Source organism: Tigriopus californicus, chromosome 8 (assembly GCF_007210705.1).
Source record: "Tigriopus californicus strain San Diego chromosome 8, Tcal_SD_v2.1, whole genome shotgun sequence".
Lineage (NCBI taxonomy): Eukaryota > Metazoa > Arthropoda > Copepoda > Harpacticoida > Harpacticidae > Tigriopus > Tigriopus californicus.
The window spans coordinates 4984351-4998759 of NC_081447.1; the positions used below are offsets into that span (position 1 = coordinate 4984351).

At 42.7% G+C, this 14409-nt stretch overlaps 3 protein-coding genes across 5 annotated transcripts in view; 1 reads left to right on the forward strand and 2 right to left on the reverse strand.

Moving 5' to 3' along the window:
* LOC131885635 (probable nuclear transport factor 2) overlaps positions 1 to 1586 on the forward strand; it is a 3899-nt gene extending 2313 nt beyond the window's left edge. The window contains exons 2-4 of one of the 2 annotated variants that reach the window (XM_059233743.1): positions 202 to 372; positions 484 to 620; positions 1302 to 1586. In XM_059233743.1, coding sequence (XP_059089726.1) covers positions 202 to 372; positions 484 to 603 — 291 coding nt within the window. In that variant the 3' untranslated portion in view covers positions 604 to 620; positions 1302 to 1586. The remainder of the gene's footprint in view (positions 1 to 201; positions 373 to 483; positions 621 to 1301) is intronic. The other variant, XM_059233744.1, reaches the window with a different exon arrangement.
* LOC131885634 (uncharacterized) lies at positions 1216 to 4038 on the reverse strand. Of its 2 annotated transcripts, XM_059233742.1 has the most exons (5): positions 3754 to 4038; positions 3470 to 3644; positions 2403 to 2594; positions 2051 to 2344; positions 1216 to 1776 (listed from the first exon to the last, which is right to left on the reverse strand). In XM_059233742.1, the coding sequence occupies exons 2-5, from the start codon at positions 3532 to 3534 to the stop codon at positions 1764 to 1766; spliced, it is 564 nt and encodes a 187-aa protein (XP_059089725.1). In that variant the 5' UTR covers positions 3535 to 3644; positions 3754 to 4038; the 3' UTR covers positions 1216 to 1763. The 2 variants fall into 2 exon arrangements, with proteins under 2 accessions (XP_059089725.1, XP_059089724.1); XM_059233741.1 differs by having other exon boundaries at positions 3470 to 4038.
* A 2534-nt stretch (positions 4039 to 6572) lies between these two features.
* LOC131884967 (cell division cycle protein 27 homolog) lies at positions 6573 to 13967 on the reverse strand. The gene is made up of 10 exons (XM_059232870.1): positions 13783 to 13967; positions 13579 to 13654; positions 12988 to 13135; positions 12377 to 12916; positions 11813 to 12209; positions 10918 to 11724; positions 10601 to 10846; positions 10329 to 10532; positions 10012 to 10255; positions 6573 to 7162 (listed from the first exon to the last, which is right to left on the reverse strand). The coding sequence occupies exons 1-10, from the start codon at positions 13804 to 13806 to the stop codon at positions 6927 to 6929; spliced, it is 2922 nt and encodes a 973-aa protein (XP_059088853.1). The 5' UTR covers positions 13807 to 13967; the 3' UTR covers positions 6573 to 6926.
* Between the last annotated feature and the right edge of the window lie 442 nt (positions 13968 to 14409).

A 14409-nucleotide genomic window follows, 5' to 3' on the forward strand; every position in this document is an offset into this window, starting at 1 on the left:
TTGAAAAAGCCTAAGTTAGCCAAGAAAAAAAACATGGCACTGCCTGTTAAAATTCGAGTTACAAGTGTTTACTTTTTTTTTTTTTTGCATACTTTGTGATGTGCGAAAATAATGATGGGTCGATTGCCTCTATATGTATTTCAACTTAACCCCAAGCAAGACCTTTCGGCAACTTGCTCACTTTCAATCTGTCTTTTGTAGGCTGAGCAATCCTTGATGACCTTCGAAGGACAACAAATGCAAGGATCGGCCAAGATTATGGAGAAAATCAGTTCGTTGACCTTCCAAAAGATTGCTCATCTCATTACTGCCGTGGATTGTCAACCCACCTTCGACGGAGGCATTCTGGTCAACGTCTTGGGACAACTAAAGGTAGGTCTTACAGGCTCATTGAGCGATCAGAGCATTGGGTCATGATTGCATTTTTACCTAACAAAGCTCAGTTCGTGGCCGTTGATGGCTAATTTCGGCTACTTTTCGTAGACAGATGACGATCCCGCATTGAGCTTCTCGCAAACGTTCGTCTTGAAAAATCTTGGGCAATCCTGGTTCATTCAACACGATCTCTTTCGGCTAGGCATCCACAACTTGGCCACCGCCTAATCCGATCTCAAATTCAGGCTAGTCGATGAAGTCGGTCAGCCTTGGGTTTTCAGGACATCTAGCTCGCGTTCCTTAGAATTATTAATGCATGCTTGATGCACGTTACACGTACAATAGGGCAGAGTTTTGACAAGTCTTTTCCCAATATCATCTTAAACTTGGCTCATTGAAAGCCAATAAGAGTAAAAACAGTTTTTTCAGCATAAAAACCAATAGCCTTGCATAAAAGGCTAGTCAAAATAGCCTTGCATAAAAGGCTAGTCAAAATAGCCTTGCATAAAAGGCTTGTCAACTGGAAGGCACCCGGACTAAATTTTAGAATATCACCAACAACACCAAAGCCCATTTTCTGGAGACATGAGCTGTCATTCTATCACTGAGCCCTTGCATTAGATGCATTTTTTCTTCTTTTTGAGCTTATTTTAATCTTAGGAAAACTGACAAGACTATTTTTCTTCTTTTTGAGCTTATTTTAATCTTAGGAAAACTGACAAGACTACGACTGTCCTGAGTATCCAAAGCTTAAAATTGTCGTGTGTGCTTGACCGAGTGATTCTAAACCCGTTAACGTGAGCTCGTGTGCTTCTTCAGCTCGTCATCGTTTTGCTTGGATCAGTAGCGACTTTAGCATCATATTTGAGATAATCTGGTCAATCGGCTCATGGTTAATGAAACAACTTCCAATATGTTTGTTACAGACGGATGAGGACCCACCCCAATCGTTCACACAAGTCTTCGTTCTGAAACCCGCCAATGATTCGTTCTTCATCCAACACGATATGTTCCGATTGGTGATTCATAATGTGGCTGCCTGAGACTTGGCCACGGGCTCCAGGTGATGACGATAGGAAGATAGAAGCCACCATTCAGACGAGACGTGGATGATGTTCAATAGAGAAGAAGACGACTCATGCCTCGGGGTTTCATACCTTGCTTAAAGAATCCACGCAACTGCTGCTGATATAATACACTTTACACACAAACCTTTGGAATCTTGCTCGTTGTTGGTGAATTGCTTGGATACAACTATGTTTTAACATCAAAACAACAACGCAGTCTTGGCATCAATGTCCATTATTTCATCGGGAAATATCGTGGTATTTTAGATACATGTATATAATTTCGGACAATTATTTTCCCATCAGCATTGAAGATAGTGGTTAGAAGCTTGCCCTGAAAGAAAAGAATGAAACAGTGTTTAGCCTTAGGAGAAGGAGTCCCAATTTATTGACAAGGAAAGTGATATCAAACTCAACTTCAAGAAAAATTCCACTCTATGCAAGATGTTATGTCTAAACAAGGGTATTTGGATGCAAAAATTCCAAATGAATTAAGTCACAGTGAAATTTTGGATTCTTTCACAATCACTCAGCGTAGCATTTTCTGAATGTATCGTATCTGTACTCTACATTCTAAACATAGCTTCATAGCGTAACACTGAACCTACCCGAATGAGTTCTTTTTCGGTCTATGCCAGGAGTTGGGATGGATATCTATGGATTGGAAATCGTCGCTTTGATCGTTGGAGGATAAGCTTGGAATAGGAGGGGCCGGTGCCCCGTTATCTTCGATATCGTCCATGTCAATCGAAAGTCTTTTGGCCATATTGGGAAACAACACAGACGAAGAAGATAACGATGATCCCACACTGGATCGGGCCAAATTCCTCGGATTGCCGCTAAGCGATCGTATCTTGGGTGAAACCGCTTTGGTTTCAATAGACACATCAATGAAGTTATCCCTACAAACCAGCCATGACAATAGGACGCTAATAATCCATCCGATATCGCAATACTCACAATTTTGGCGGCTTTGTCTTGGCCTCCTCTCGTTTACCCGATAAAGGTGGCAAAGAGTGGTTGAGATTCCGAGGAAAATCCGAGCTCATGTCCCGCAACAATCTCCGATGTCCGGAATCGCGAGGTTTGAATGTGGTTCCGTTGAAATTGGCGGAGTTGGGCGTAGAATGCGTACTGGAATGTCGGCTGTAACTGAAGGCCAGATTCATGTGAGTGGGATCGTCGAGCTTTTGGTTGGAGAATATCGATTCATTGAATATAAATGATGTCCAATTCTGGTAATGGAACCCTTTCTACCTGTCTCAACGACCCATCTACCTGGTATGGAACAAACCAGGAATACACATCATACAAACAGTAAACGACCCGTCTGTTTCCGGAAAGGCTGATCATGCCATTGCAAATTACCATCTTTGGGAAAATGCAAACCCGGTTTGGTTGGAGCAAATGTAGTTGAATCGGTAATGTACATTATGTAGTAGTTGGTTTAAATGTCCATAAACCTGCCCGCACCTTGTGCACCTGGTAGTTCCCTTCAAAATCATCGCATGTTAACGTCCATTTCGGAATGAGACAAAGTAAGCTAATACTGGCTCATAATGCAATTTGTCAAATGAACCTATTCATTATTGAAGCATTTAGTAAGTCGTATACGTACATAATACCCAAGAAGTCTTGGTCACTGCAAGTGAAATGAAATTTGAGAAGCCTTTTCTGACAACATTTTGGCAAAATAGATTTTCCGAGTGAATATTCATGCCAAAAAAACCAGCTGATTTCTTTAGAGGCGAATTGCAGGCACTAATGACATTGCATAAATCTTGATGTTTCTATTTCAATGAATGCAGACAAATCGCATATTCATGCATGTTTATTTAGAGGGAGTGTGAGCTGTCGGTTCATTAAAAGGCCTTAAGAAACTTTGAACCGTCACTTTCAAAGAAAGAACTGATCTTCTACTTTCGTATTTTTAAGGAAAAAAAAACTAAGTCCAACTCCTCTTGAGGGAAAAAGAGTCTGAACGAAACATAAGTGCTAAAAGGCGTACAAAATAAACGCATACTTACTTGAAGTTTGGAATGGACAACCCGGAATGCAGAGAGAAGCTCCTAGGTCGGTCTAGCATCGTCATTCTCGATTTTTAGCTGTCATTAGTCAAGGAAACCATGTTGGACAAAAAAATCCTTGCCATCATGTTGGCCCCAATATTAGACTTATCATTGGCCTTGAAAGCACTCTTCACTGAAATGGACCGTGTTGCTGGTGTGTCTCTTCTCTTGTCAATGGAAAGTCGAGTCCTTGGCTCGTTTCAAGTGGTGTCCCACCAATAATGTTCCTTCCATGATCCTACCTCTCAGTTTGGTAGGAAGCGTACCAGGTGTAATTGTCTGGGTGGAACAGAATTGTTCGCGGAACAAGCTGAACACTTTGGATGGCCAAGCTGTGGAACATGGAAACACGGGGTACCCTAAACCAATAAAAGACTCTTGTATGATTGGCCTTTCGGAGAATAATTCCGGCTCAGTTCTTATATGCACATTTAGAGCCAACATTGTTTGATGAAAGACATAAATGGGCAATATTCAAAGAAACTGTTACTTCACTTTGACCAAGTACAACCAATTGATTAAGTTGTACTTGCTTTGACCAAAAATCTGTTTTGAAGTGAGATTTGTGCTTCGTTCCCTGTGATCCGCAGTGGCATTCATGACTAGATGGAGGTGCAGATTTCTGGCAAGTAAAAAGGTTTCTTCAGGCTCCACAAATTTGTTCAAGGTAGCAATTGAGACAAATGAAGTATGTTGAAAAAATATGAAAATAACATGAAATGAAATATAGTCCTCATGGATTGGATTTGAATTAGTGAAAGATGTTTCATTTGATAGCTTTGTATATTGGTCTTTAATATTTCTTAACAAACCTGCCTCAAACTGACAATAACTTTGAATAATAGATAGATAGCTTGTGATCCAATACTTGAAGGATTTGGGGAAAGCAAGCGTCATAGTGCAATCTCAGAGTTTTCAAACTTATCCTTTTGAAACTCTTTAACATTAAAGCAATCTATAGTGATGGGGAACTACTTATTTGTGTGCATCTTCAAATTACAAGACATCCCTGAGATTCAGATCAGGAGAGGTGTGGTCATTCCTCTTTGGATCAAAATGTGGAAACATTTTTCAAAGCCAGTTTGGAATGGATCTGGCAGTAATTACCTGTTTCATTACATTGTAAAAAAGGTGCCTCTAAAAACCATTCTCTAGCCTAGCAGATTACCCATTTTTACGATTGTGACAAGAATTTAAAAAAAAAACGTAAAATAATGCAACAAAAATGTAAATGAAGTACCTTTGTTCAGTAAGCCGAATTTGAATCATTATCTGAATGAAGCCTGATTTCATAATTGCTGTCATGCATAAAATATTGTAACATTTATTGACAAATCTCAAGAGAACTGAAATTATTCCTTTGATATTCCACTTTCAAAACGGGAAAAATGATTTACTATTACTCATGCATGGCCAGCCATGCCCACCTATGCTCCAAATCCAAACAGGGTCGAGAAAATCATGTTTGGTTGAGGTTTACACGGTACTGAGCTCCTCATGTTATCTAAGGTACATGCAATTAGTGTGTGCTCGTATTAAGGTTCTAGTTTGGGACTTTCTTTTTGTGACCTAACAATATGGGCAGAACGGCTTACATGTTAGGAGGCTACGCGAGTGCGTACTTTTTTGGTACTGAAAGATGCATCGGTTGCCCAATTCGCAGGAGTTTAGTTTGGAATGACGTGCAAGCTCTTCTCGAATATCAGTTATGCTTTTGTTGTTTTGTTCAGCTCATTTAAATCACGTTTTAAAGACATGCTTTCACATAATAACGCTTTATCGTCTTTTGCTATGCTAACACGCGGGGTCACCAGGCCTTGAGATGAATATAGGCAAATTCAGGCAAAAGCAACATCTAGGCATTTTTTAAAGTGAGGGAATCCGAGCCTAAAATATTTCTTGTCGTTGAAACAATAATTGAATACGGTGACATATATTTTAGAAAAAATAATAAATGTTTCAGGAAAAGCTCAATAATGAACACGGTGGTTCAAATGCCCTGTTAAGTTTTGAGGGAATTGCCCGAACACATTAACACATTTTTGGATCTTAAGATCAAAAGGAACAACGTCTAGTCTATTATTTAGCAACTTCTATTTAATCAGTTAATGCGATTCTTGCTTAGACTAAAAACTTATATACTCAAAAAAATATTGAAAAGTCAAACTTTCACTCAGAAATATTTCTTAGGGCAGTTGAGTTCAGATTTAGTTGGGGCGTTTTGGAGCTAAAGCTGAAGAATAAGGACGTTTTTCCCATACTGACCCCTGTACGTAGCAGCTGAATGATGATATCAGCACAAATATTAGAAGGTCACAAGGGTACTTTTCCATTCAACAGAGGTACTAAAACCCCAAGATACAAAGCACAATATTAGACAAAAAACATTTCTAGGGTTTCAAAAAGTCTTTTGTAATAATAGAAAGTTCTAAAAGAGAAAAGATAAGTCCAAAAGTGGCTCTTTTCAGCTAAAAAGTTATTTCTAAGCATGTTAATGAGTAATGCTGTGACAGTTTATTAAAATACAATGCTAAATGAACCATTCCCTTATGGATAGATGATTTGGAACTCTAATTTAAACCCTTATCACAGAACAATGAAGCCTCAAAAGAGCAAGTAAGTGGCCAAAATTTGACGATGACGTCATCTTCCTTTCCTGCTTCAAAGTCAATGTTCAATGTCCCAATGTTACATGTATACTCCTTATTGAGTAAGTTACTCAAAGTCACAAAATGCAATAAGTAGAAAATTGTTCGTTATGATTTTGTCAGCTCGAAAAACAGCCAATAAGTGTTTGTCAAAACTTAGTAGGGTATTTGAACCTCTGAGAATAGGTACGTAACAATACATCCTACTTGCAAGACCAAGGGCAACGAATTGAGTCGATAACAGAACGAGCAACACGACAGACGTGGGGAAATTGAAGCGTTAACATGTTCAACGGCCATTATGAATGTGACCTCGCCAACGAAGAAGTAAGAATAATGTTACACCCAAAACACTCGAATACAAATTTGATCCAAATGACGCACGCCAGAATTTAGGTCAAAGTCATTAGTGGTAAAGTCTTTTGGTGATTTTATTATTTCTGATTGGGCAAATTTCCCAAATCAAGAGCTATAAGTATGAAGTCGATTTCTGTACAGACACAAATACCAGATTAAGCCAATCAAACGGGAACAGGAGCACAACAACAAGACAGTTTCTCATAATTCTCTAGAACGACTCGGGTCCGACACTCCGGTTCATATGCTCATCTCCTCACTTTGTCCTCATCATCTCCATCCTCGTTGCGCTTTGTTAATGATGTTCTGGTTATCATCGTCATCATTTATCACCCACGTTAGAAAAGGGGCACCATCAACATCAGTCTACAGAGGATCCCAAAGCCCCGACCGTCCACGAGGATCGTGGATTACAAGCTGTCATCGCGTGACGGGACGTGATTATGTTGCAAATGGAGCGCGGCTGAGAGCCCCGGATTACTGGCAGAGGCAGAACCGGAGGGCGGAGTGACTTCCACATCAAATCGCATGGCTTCATCATCGTTCAAAGGTACTCGCACACCCACGGAAGAGGCGTCCAAAGATTCTTGCGAAGTCGATGCCCCACCATCAGGGTGGAAGGATCCGGTGATATCGTGAAACTCGTCTGGAAAATATATATTTCTGATCAGTTCGATTCTTTGTTGTTTGCATAAAATTGCCAAGGAAACGTGCTACATAATGGTTGTGAATTGTATTAAAAAAAATCACCAATAGATGTCGTCCTTACAAGGGTAAAAAGGGCAAAAATAGAAATAAATGAATAACTTTTAGATCGATACTTTCATAATAAGACAATTTATCATTTGATTTCGAATTTTCTTATGTCTGGCTTTTATCTATTACAGTTTTCAACTTTCATAGATACCTCGATTAGTTTCAGGATGAGGAATTGATTAGGCCCAAAATAAATTCCGAGCACTTCAAATGCAGTAACTGTGGGTAGTCTCTAAAACAAGTTGGACATAATTCAGGGTAAGATTAAGGCCTCCATCGAAAATGATCAATTACAAACTGAGAGTAAGGTGGTTTAGGAGGTCAGGTCGAATCCGAATTTTTTCCTCTTTTGCAAACTCTAAGAGAAAGATGAAACACCCTGTTGGGCCTTTTGAGGTTGATGGGGAAGCCATTAGCAATGTAGAGACTATGGCTAACATGCTTGGAGATCAGTTCTCTCGTGTGTTTTCAACCCCACTCAATTCAGAAACAACAGCTCATTGCTCTGAAGATGAGTCTGTTGAGATTGACAAGGGTAGTCAAGTTGAGCGTTTAGATGACCTTGTAGTCACAGATCAAGATGCTTTAGAGGCCATCAGGGACTTGAGACTCTCAAGCTCTCCTGGTCCTGATGGTGTGACATCTCAGTTTCTGATGAGATGCTCACTGGTTCTCGCTCCTGTTTTCTCGTACTTGATGCGCTGCATCTTGGATCAGGGCAAGTTTCCATCTTCACTAAAGTTAGCTCATGTTGTTCCAATTTTTAAAGGGGGAGATAAGTCGCTCCCCAGTAATTACAGGCCGATTTCTCTCACTTCGAATATTGCGAAGGTGTTTGAGAAGATCATGAAGTTCAAACTTGTTGAATTTCTTGATATTCATGAAGTCCTTCCTCCTAGCCAGCATGGGTTCCGAGCACATTTTAGCACGGTTACCCAACTGATTGAACATATTGAGCGGGTTATTGAGGGACTAGAGAGTCATGAATCAGTTGATGTAGTTTATCTCGACTTTGCCAAGGCCTTTGACAAGGTAGATCATGGGCTTTTAGTTAACAGGCTCCATGAAATTGGGATCCAAGGCAGGGTTCTCAATTGGTTAAAAAGTTTCATTTCTGGTAGGAAGCAATTGGTTAAGGTTGAGGGATCCCTTAGTGACATACATGATGTCAAGTCAGGTGTTCCCCAGGGTTCGATCTTAGGGCCCCTCTTGTTTATAATATTCGTTGCCCCGCTTCAAAAGCTTAGTATCACTGCCAGTCTCTCTTCTTATGCTGACGATACAAAGTTAGTTTCTGGTAGGAATGGCCAAGATTCCAGTAGCCTTGCAAAGGACTTAAATCGAATCTACTCTTGGGTAACTGAGAGTAATATGGCCCTGAACGGAATGAAATTCCGCTCAATGACATTTGGGTCAACTCCTTTAAATACTCCACTCGTAGATAATGGAGGTAAAGATATTGAGCAGGTCTCATCTATGAAAGATCTAGGTGTAGTCCTCCAAAATAATGGAAAGTTCGATGAGCATATCCAGCTGAAGGTGGGTAAGGCTTTTCAAATGTGTGGTTGGATATATCGCACGTTTAAGTCCAGAGATAGCATCACGATGCTAACTCTGTACAAGTCGATTGTCCAGCCACATCTTGAATACGCCTCACCCATTTGGGCTCCAATGAGTTCAGCAGGTTTGCAAAAGGTCGAGCAAGTCCAAAGATGTTTCACTAGGAACATCACAGGAATGAGAGAGCTCTCGTATTGGGAAAGGTTAGAACGGTTGGGATTGTACAGTACTCAGAGAAGGTACGAAAGGTATCTGATATTGTACGTTTTCAAAAGTATCCATGAGCTTTGTCCCAACCCAGGGTTTAGGGTCAATTCTAGTGACCGTAGAGGCTTAATGTGCGTTTTGAGAGCACCTTCAAGCCCTCGAGAATCCAGGCTAGTTCGAACAATGAAGTCCACATCTTTTCTTTCTCGGGCTCCTCCATTGTTTAATTTGCTTCCCTCTAATATTCGCAGGGAATACGTAGACCTTGTTGATCCGGTAGCACCTTTCAAGTCAGCCTTGGACAAATTTTTAGATAGCATTCCAGATCAACCCTACATTCAAGGACTAGGTCGGTCTGCCAACTCAAATTCATTGGTAGACCAAATATATAAAGCTTGAGAAGTAACGAATTGCCTCATTATAACCTTTCATTTTAATGGTACTGGGGATTACATTCCCTGTGGCGATTAGAAAAGCCCGTGAAAAACCAAACCAAAAAAGAAAAAACAAATTGACGAAAGAGGGGCTTTTCTCAGCCCGATATATCGTAAGTAAAACTCCAAGCACCGCACGATACCCCAAAATCTTTCACAATTTTTTTTGGCGAACTAACCGAGATTTTGCCGACTGTCCAAGTAACAAAGCCCACGTTAATGCAAAAGCTCTTGTTCCTATAGGTGCCTATATTCTGTCGTGGACATAATCCGAATTTAAAGCATCGACTTTCTCGTATGTTTATGATGCTAAGCCTAGTTTCTGCCCTTCAAAGGGGGAAGGTGTGTGAGTAAGAATCTGAGATAAAGAGAGGGAGAGCGAAGGGGAGTAAAAGAATACAATCTCGATAATCGAAATAGAGAGAAATAAGGGACTGAAGACTCGCTTCACATGAACTGCAGCAAACCCAGGCAATTCTGCCTTTCGATCAAAGTGAAGAATGAATATATTAGGTGTTGAAGGGTTATGGTTTTGTACCTTGACTTTCGGTTTGCATCATATCGTCCTGGTTACTGGCATGGGCATTTGTAAGATTCGATGTCCCACCCATCGCCCCTGCATCATCATGTGGATTGTTGACTGTGCTTTCATCTGGGTTTGCCCGATTCAGATTAGGATCAAGGGCGTCCTTGATTTGAGCATTTGCTCCCTTGGGGTCTAAGTCCATGGCCCAAGAAAAGTGCATAAGAGCCAAGTGCGTGTTGTTTAATTTGCTATGCACCTACAAACAAAGAAAGACCGGTTTGAGAATTTGTAGACAACTGTTAACAAGCAATGAATGGGGTATTACTGACCTTTCCCAAGAGGAAATACACCGGAGACTCTTTGGGGGCGAGCTGCTTTAACTCATTGAGCTCTTGTAAGGCCTCATGGTATCGTTCAGCTGTGAATAGAATCGAAGCTCGCTCGAATTTGCACAGGGAATTTTTCGGGGCCTGCTGTATGGCAGAGTTCAGAGTCTCTAAAGCCTTTTCGGTTCTCTGTTGAGAATGTTGGACCTGAGTGATTGCAAAAGAAGGTTTGAGTATTGAAAATTTCAGGACAAGTGGACTCTGTACCGCCCTACCACAGCCACGTGACACATAAGGATTGGATTGTACGGATTGGAGTGAAGGGCTTTCTTGTAATAGATATCAGCCAATTGGAAGCGCTCTTGCTTGTAGTAGGTCAGTCCAATTCCGTACCAAGCGTTATAATGTCGCGGATCGATTCTCACCGCCGATCTGAAACAAGCCAGGGCTTTGTCCAGTTCCTCGATGGCCACATATTCGTGTCCGAGGAGGGTGTAGGCATAAGCGAAGGAGTCATCCACCTACAATTTGAAACAATGGAACAGTGTGAATGGTCTTGGGAGCACAGGATCCAAGTTATTTGCATCTGTACCTGTACTGCCCGTTGGAAGAACTTGATGGCATTCTCGTGTTCCTTGAGATGAGAAAAGCAATTGCCGGCGGCACACCACGCCTGAGGCGAGAATTTGTTGATTTTTGTGAGGTCTTGGGCCAGGCATGACAATTCAACATCCTCTTGCATATGCCAGAGCGTGGTGGAGTAGAATTCTGTGAAGTCTAAACGAAACGGCTCCTTTTCGCGCATGCTCTTGAAAAGTTGTCTCGCCTCCTTGTACTGGCCACACTCGAAGTGAGCCCGCCCCATGAGGCCCAAAACCCAACCCGTATTGAGGTGATTGCTGGTAAGTCCTTCCAAAGTCTCGATGGCCTTCTTGCTGTTATATTTGGAGAGTTCGATGAAAGCACTGGCAAGCTGGCGCATGAGTTGCATGAGCCCGTCAACGGATTGCTTCTGAATGACCAAGGCCTGTGAACTCAAGTTGGGCATGACGAAGGTCTTGGGTTTGATGAGATCATCTCCCCCAATGACTTTGGGGTCATCTCCAAGGAGTTTCTCTCGCTCAACCTTGTTCTTTTCGTTCTTCTCAGCCAACTCAGATTGGTTCGAGAGAGCTAGCCGGGTCTTGGATTTGCGCGAGGGTGACTTGGGAACACCGCGAGCCTTTTTGGCCGGGGCCTTGCTATTCTCCTTGACTGACTGGGTGGACCCGAAAAGCCTGGAGGATCTTCGGACAATCTGGCTGGCTGGCGAGGGAGTTATGTTCTGGTTCCCACTATTGCTACAAGACTGGCCAAAGACACTAGGCTTCGGAGGGTTCTCCTTGCTGGCAGAGTTACTCTAAAACGTCCATGGAAGGGCATCATGAGTGAAATCATGCATGGGGGAAGTTGTGAATCTGTGCTAAAAGCAAGAGCTTAATTCTTACCGATTTCAATTTGTTTCCTAGGGGGACTTTTTCGGGCAGGTTGGAGTCCTGCGAGTGGGTCGCTGGACATGGTGACAACACGGAGAGAGAGGGCGACGAGAAATTTAGCTTAAGCGCTATAGAACCCACTTCCAATCGAGCCATGGAGTGACGAGGCAAGATGCCAAAAGTGGGCGTATCGTAACTATCATCCAGACACTTGTCTATCATGTGAGCCAAAGGGGTGTGAGGATTCTGTTGGCGGAACTTTTTTCGTAAAGGCGGGGGCGGCATCAGATGCGAATTGTTCAATTGCTTCGTGGCCAACGGCATCTCGGAGTCGGTGGTGTAATTTAGCGCACCAATACCCGACATCAGGCGCGTCGAGTTGTTCATGGAGGCGTTCGATGATGGAGTCCTAGAAGAGACAAAATATTGCCGAACATTGGCCAAAGTGAGGGCACGAAAGGGGATCTTTGGGGAACATTTTCTTTGTTGATACGTTCAACTTTCTTCTCCCAAAGTACGTAGCTTTTCGACAATTCTCCAACGATCAGGTTCCCACTTTTTTGGGGAAAGACTTACACATTAGAAAACGGCGTAACCACTTCGGATTGCGTTTCCATGGGTGTGACAACCTCCGGGGTTTCCATAGGCTTGGGTGTGACGTGGGACGGCTGGGGCGTGGAAGCCGAATTGGGCGTAGAAATGAGCGTGATCACCGGCAATGTTGAGGGCAAAGGGGCATGGGACACGTTCACAGAGGAGCCATGCACCACCGGCGAGTTCGACGTGATCGTGTTCACCGCATTCAGTATCCCATTGACCCCGAGACACTGGGAAAAATTCTCGAGATGCTTGACTGAGAAGACTTGGTTCGGATCGGGAAAGTCACCCCGTTGACAGAGGGACTCAAAACATTTCCACAGAAACGGATTCATCCGCAAGGCCTTCCGATCGGCCTCTGAAGCCCGCTGTCGACGCTCAGTTTGGCCGTATACGCGGGCCAGTAGCTGCAAGGCGAACGAGGCCGATTCCCCGAATTCGCCCACAAAATCCTCGCCCGACAACTCTTTCCGTGGGTCCAACGCATCCCCTTGAAGAACGGACTCGGCCTCTGACAATCTGTAAAGGTAATCACAGGCAAATCAATGGGTGTCAATGAGACCTATGTATGGTCGAAGAAATGGACTTACTTTTTCAGATCCCAGGCGCATTTGGCCAAGAGAAATCGATTCTCCGACTTCTTGACCCCGTTGGTGGTCAAAAGGTCGTAGGCTTCATGACACCGACCCGATCGATAATAGCACGTGGCCAAAAGATGCAAAGCATCCTCGGAGCTGACTGAAAGCATCAAAAAGGTGGTTCGACAATCACGCTTGGGTTCTATTGCTTCATTCTTTTATATGAGACCATTTCATGGCAAAGGCCAGGAATGGTATACTTGGAAGGACACTCTAGTCAAAATTAACGATATATTTCAAGTCAATAAATAAAAAAAAACTTCGTTGATTCGATCCGATATCAAGCGAGATTGGCTTTAATTTCACTTGGTGATACAAGTGTTAAAGTCATTTAAACTGGCATTGGGGTCAACGGGATCTGACATACATTTATGGAACTACTTCATGGACGGACGGACCCATTGGACCCATGAATGTAGTCCTATCATAAAAAGTTCCGTGCCAGTATGACTATGCTTTCAAGGAACATCACCCGACACGATTTATTGACTGGAAAAGGCTCACGAGTTAGCACGAGTACTAAAAGCAAGCATATCTACTTACCCTCGGCAAAGAGTCGTTCGGCCAGAAAGGTAGCATCACCGAAGCTATAATGGTTCAAACAATGCCAAATGGCCGCCTGCAAAGCAAACAAATCCGGATGAGTGAGTGATCTCTGATCAGACAAGGATCGACCTTTCTCTCCGTTGAACAAGCCACAGAGCACAAAAATCTTCCATGGGCAGACCCATCCATCCCACTCCTTACGTGCACGGGTTCTTGGACTAACATGATGGATAGCCCGCCTCCAAGCCCGGAATAGGTTTGAGCCTCGGTGGGAGATTTGGCCTTCAAGGCTCTTCCAGACTTCAAGGTCCTGGCCTAGTTCCTGCCACTTGGAGCTCTCTATCACTCGATTCTCACACAGACCCACTCAATCAGCCTCAAACACACGGCCTCGCACAGGCTTGCTGAAATGGCGCAAGACCGCAGATTTGTTTCCAATCATTTCCAAATAAATGGGCTTGACGTAAGAAATGAAAAGAGAGTATTGTAAGATTTCCTTCATTAGTAGAAAAAGTAGAGCCGATACAATGGCTAGATAAGGCGTGGGTTAGCAAAAGTGATGAGCTTTATGGGCTATAGTATTCTTCTTACGCAACACTGTCAGTTAAAAGAAGGGTCAGCCGCCCAGTAAAGGGGAGGGCAGGCTCATCCCAGGATGGCAAGGTGACGGATTTTGTGCTTGGAGATTCAGATCCTTGGCATAAGCCACCAGGATAGTCCAACTAGTCCAGTTATATTTAGACATATGAACTAATCATCTAAAATAGATTCCGAAACTAGTCTCTGTTTTTTGTCCAAGGGCCGTTCATGTGTTCCGAGTATTTGAGT

Excerpts from the sequence above, each read along its gene's own strand:
- LOC131885634 (XM_059233742.1), bottom strand. The coding sequence starts at position 3,534 with ATGACGATGCTAGACCGACCTAGGAGCTTCTCTCTGCATTCCGGGTTG. Across the intron at positions 2,595-3,469 it reads TTGTCCATTCCAAACTTCAA|TTACAGCCGACATTCCAGTA; the intron begins GTAAGTATGCGT and ends TCTGGCCTTCAG. Across the intron at positions 2,345-2,402 it reads AAGACAAAGCCGCCAAAATT|GGATAACTTCATTGATGTGT; the intron begins GTGAGTATTGCG and ends GCTGGTTTGTAG.
- LOC131884967 (XM_059232870.1), bottom strand. The coding sequence starts at position 13,806 with ATGTTAGTCCAAGAACCCGTGCAC. Across the intron at positions 12,917-12,987 it reads TGCGCCTGGGATCTGAAAAA|ATTGTCAGAGGCCGAGTCCG; the intron begins GTAAGTCCATTT and ends TTACCTTTACAG. Across the intron at positions 7,163-10,011 it reads GATGCAAACCGAAAGTCAAG|ACGAGTTTCACGATATCACC; the intron begins GTACAAAACCAT and ends TATATTTTCCAG.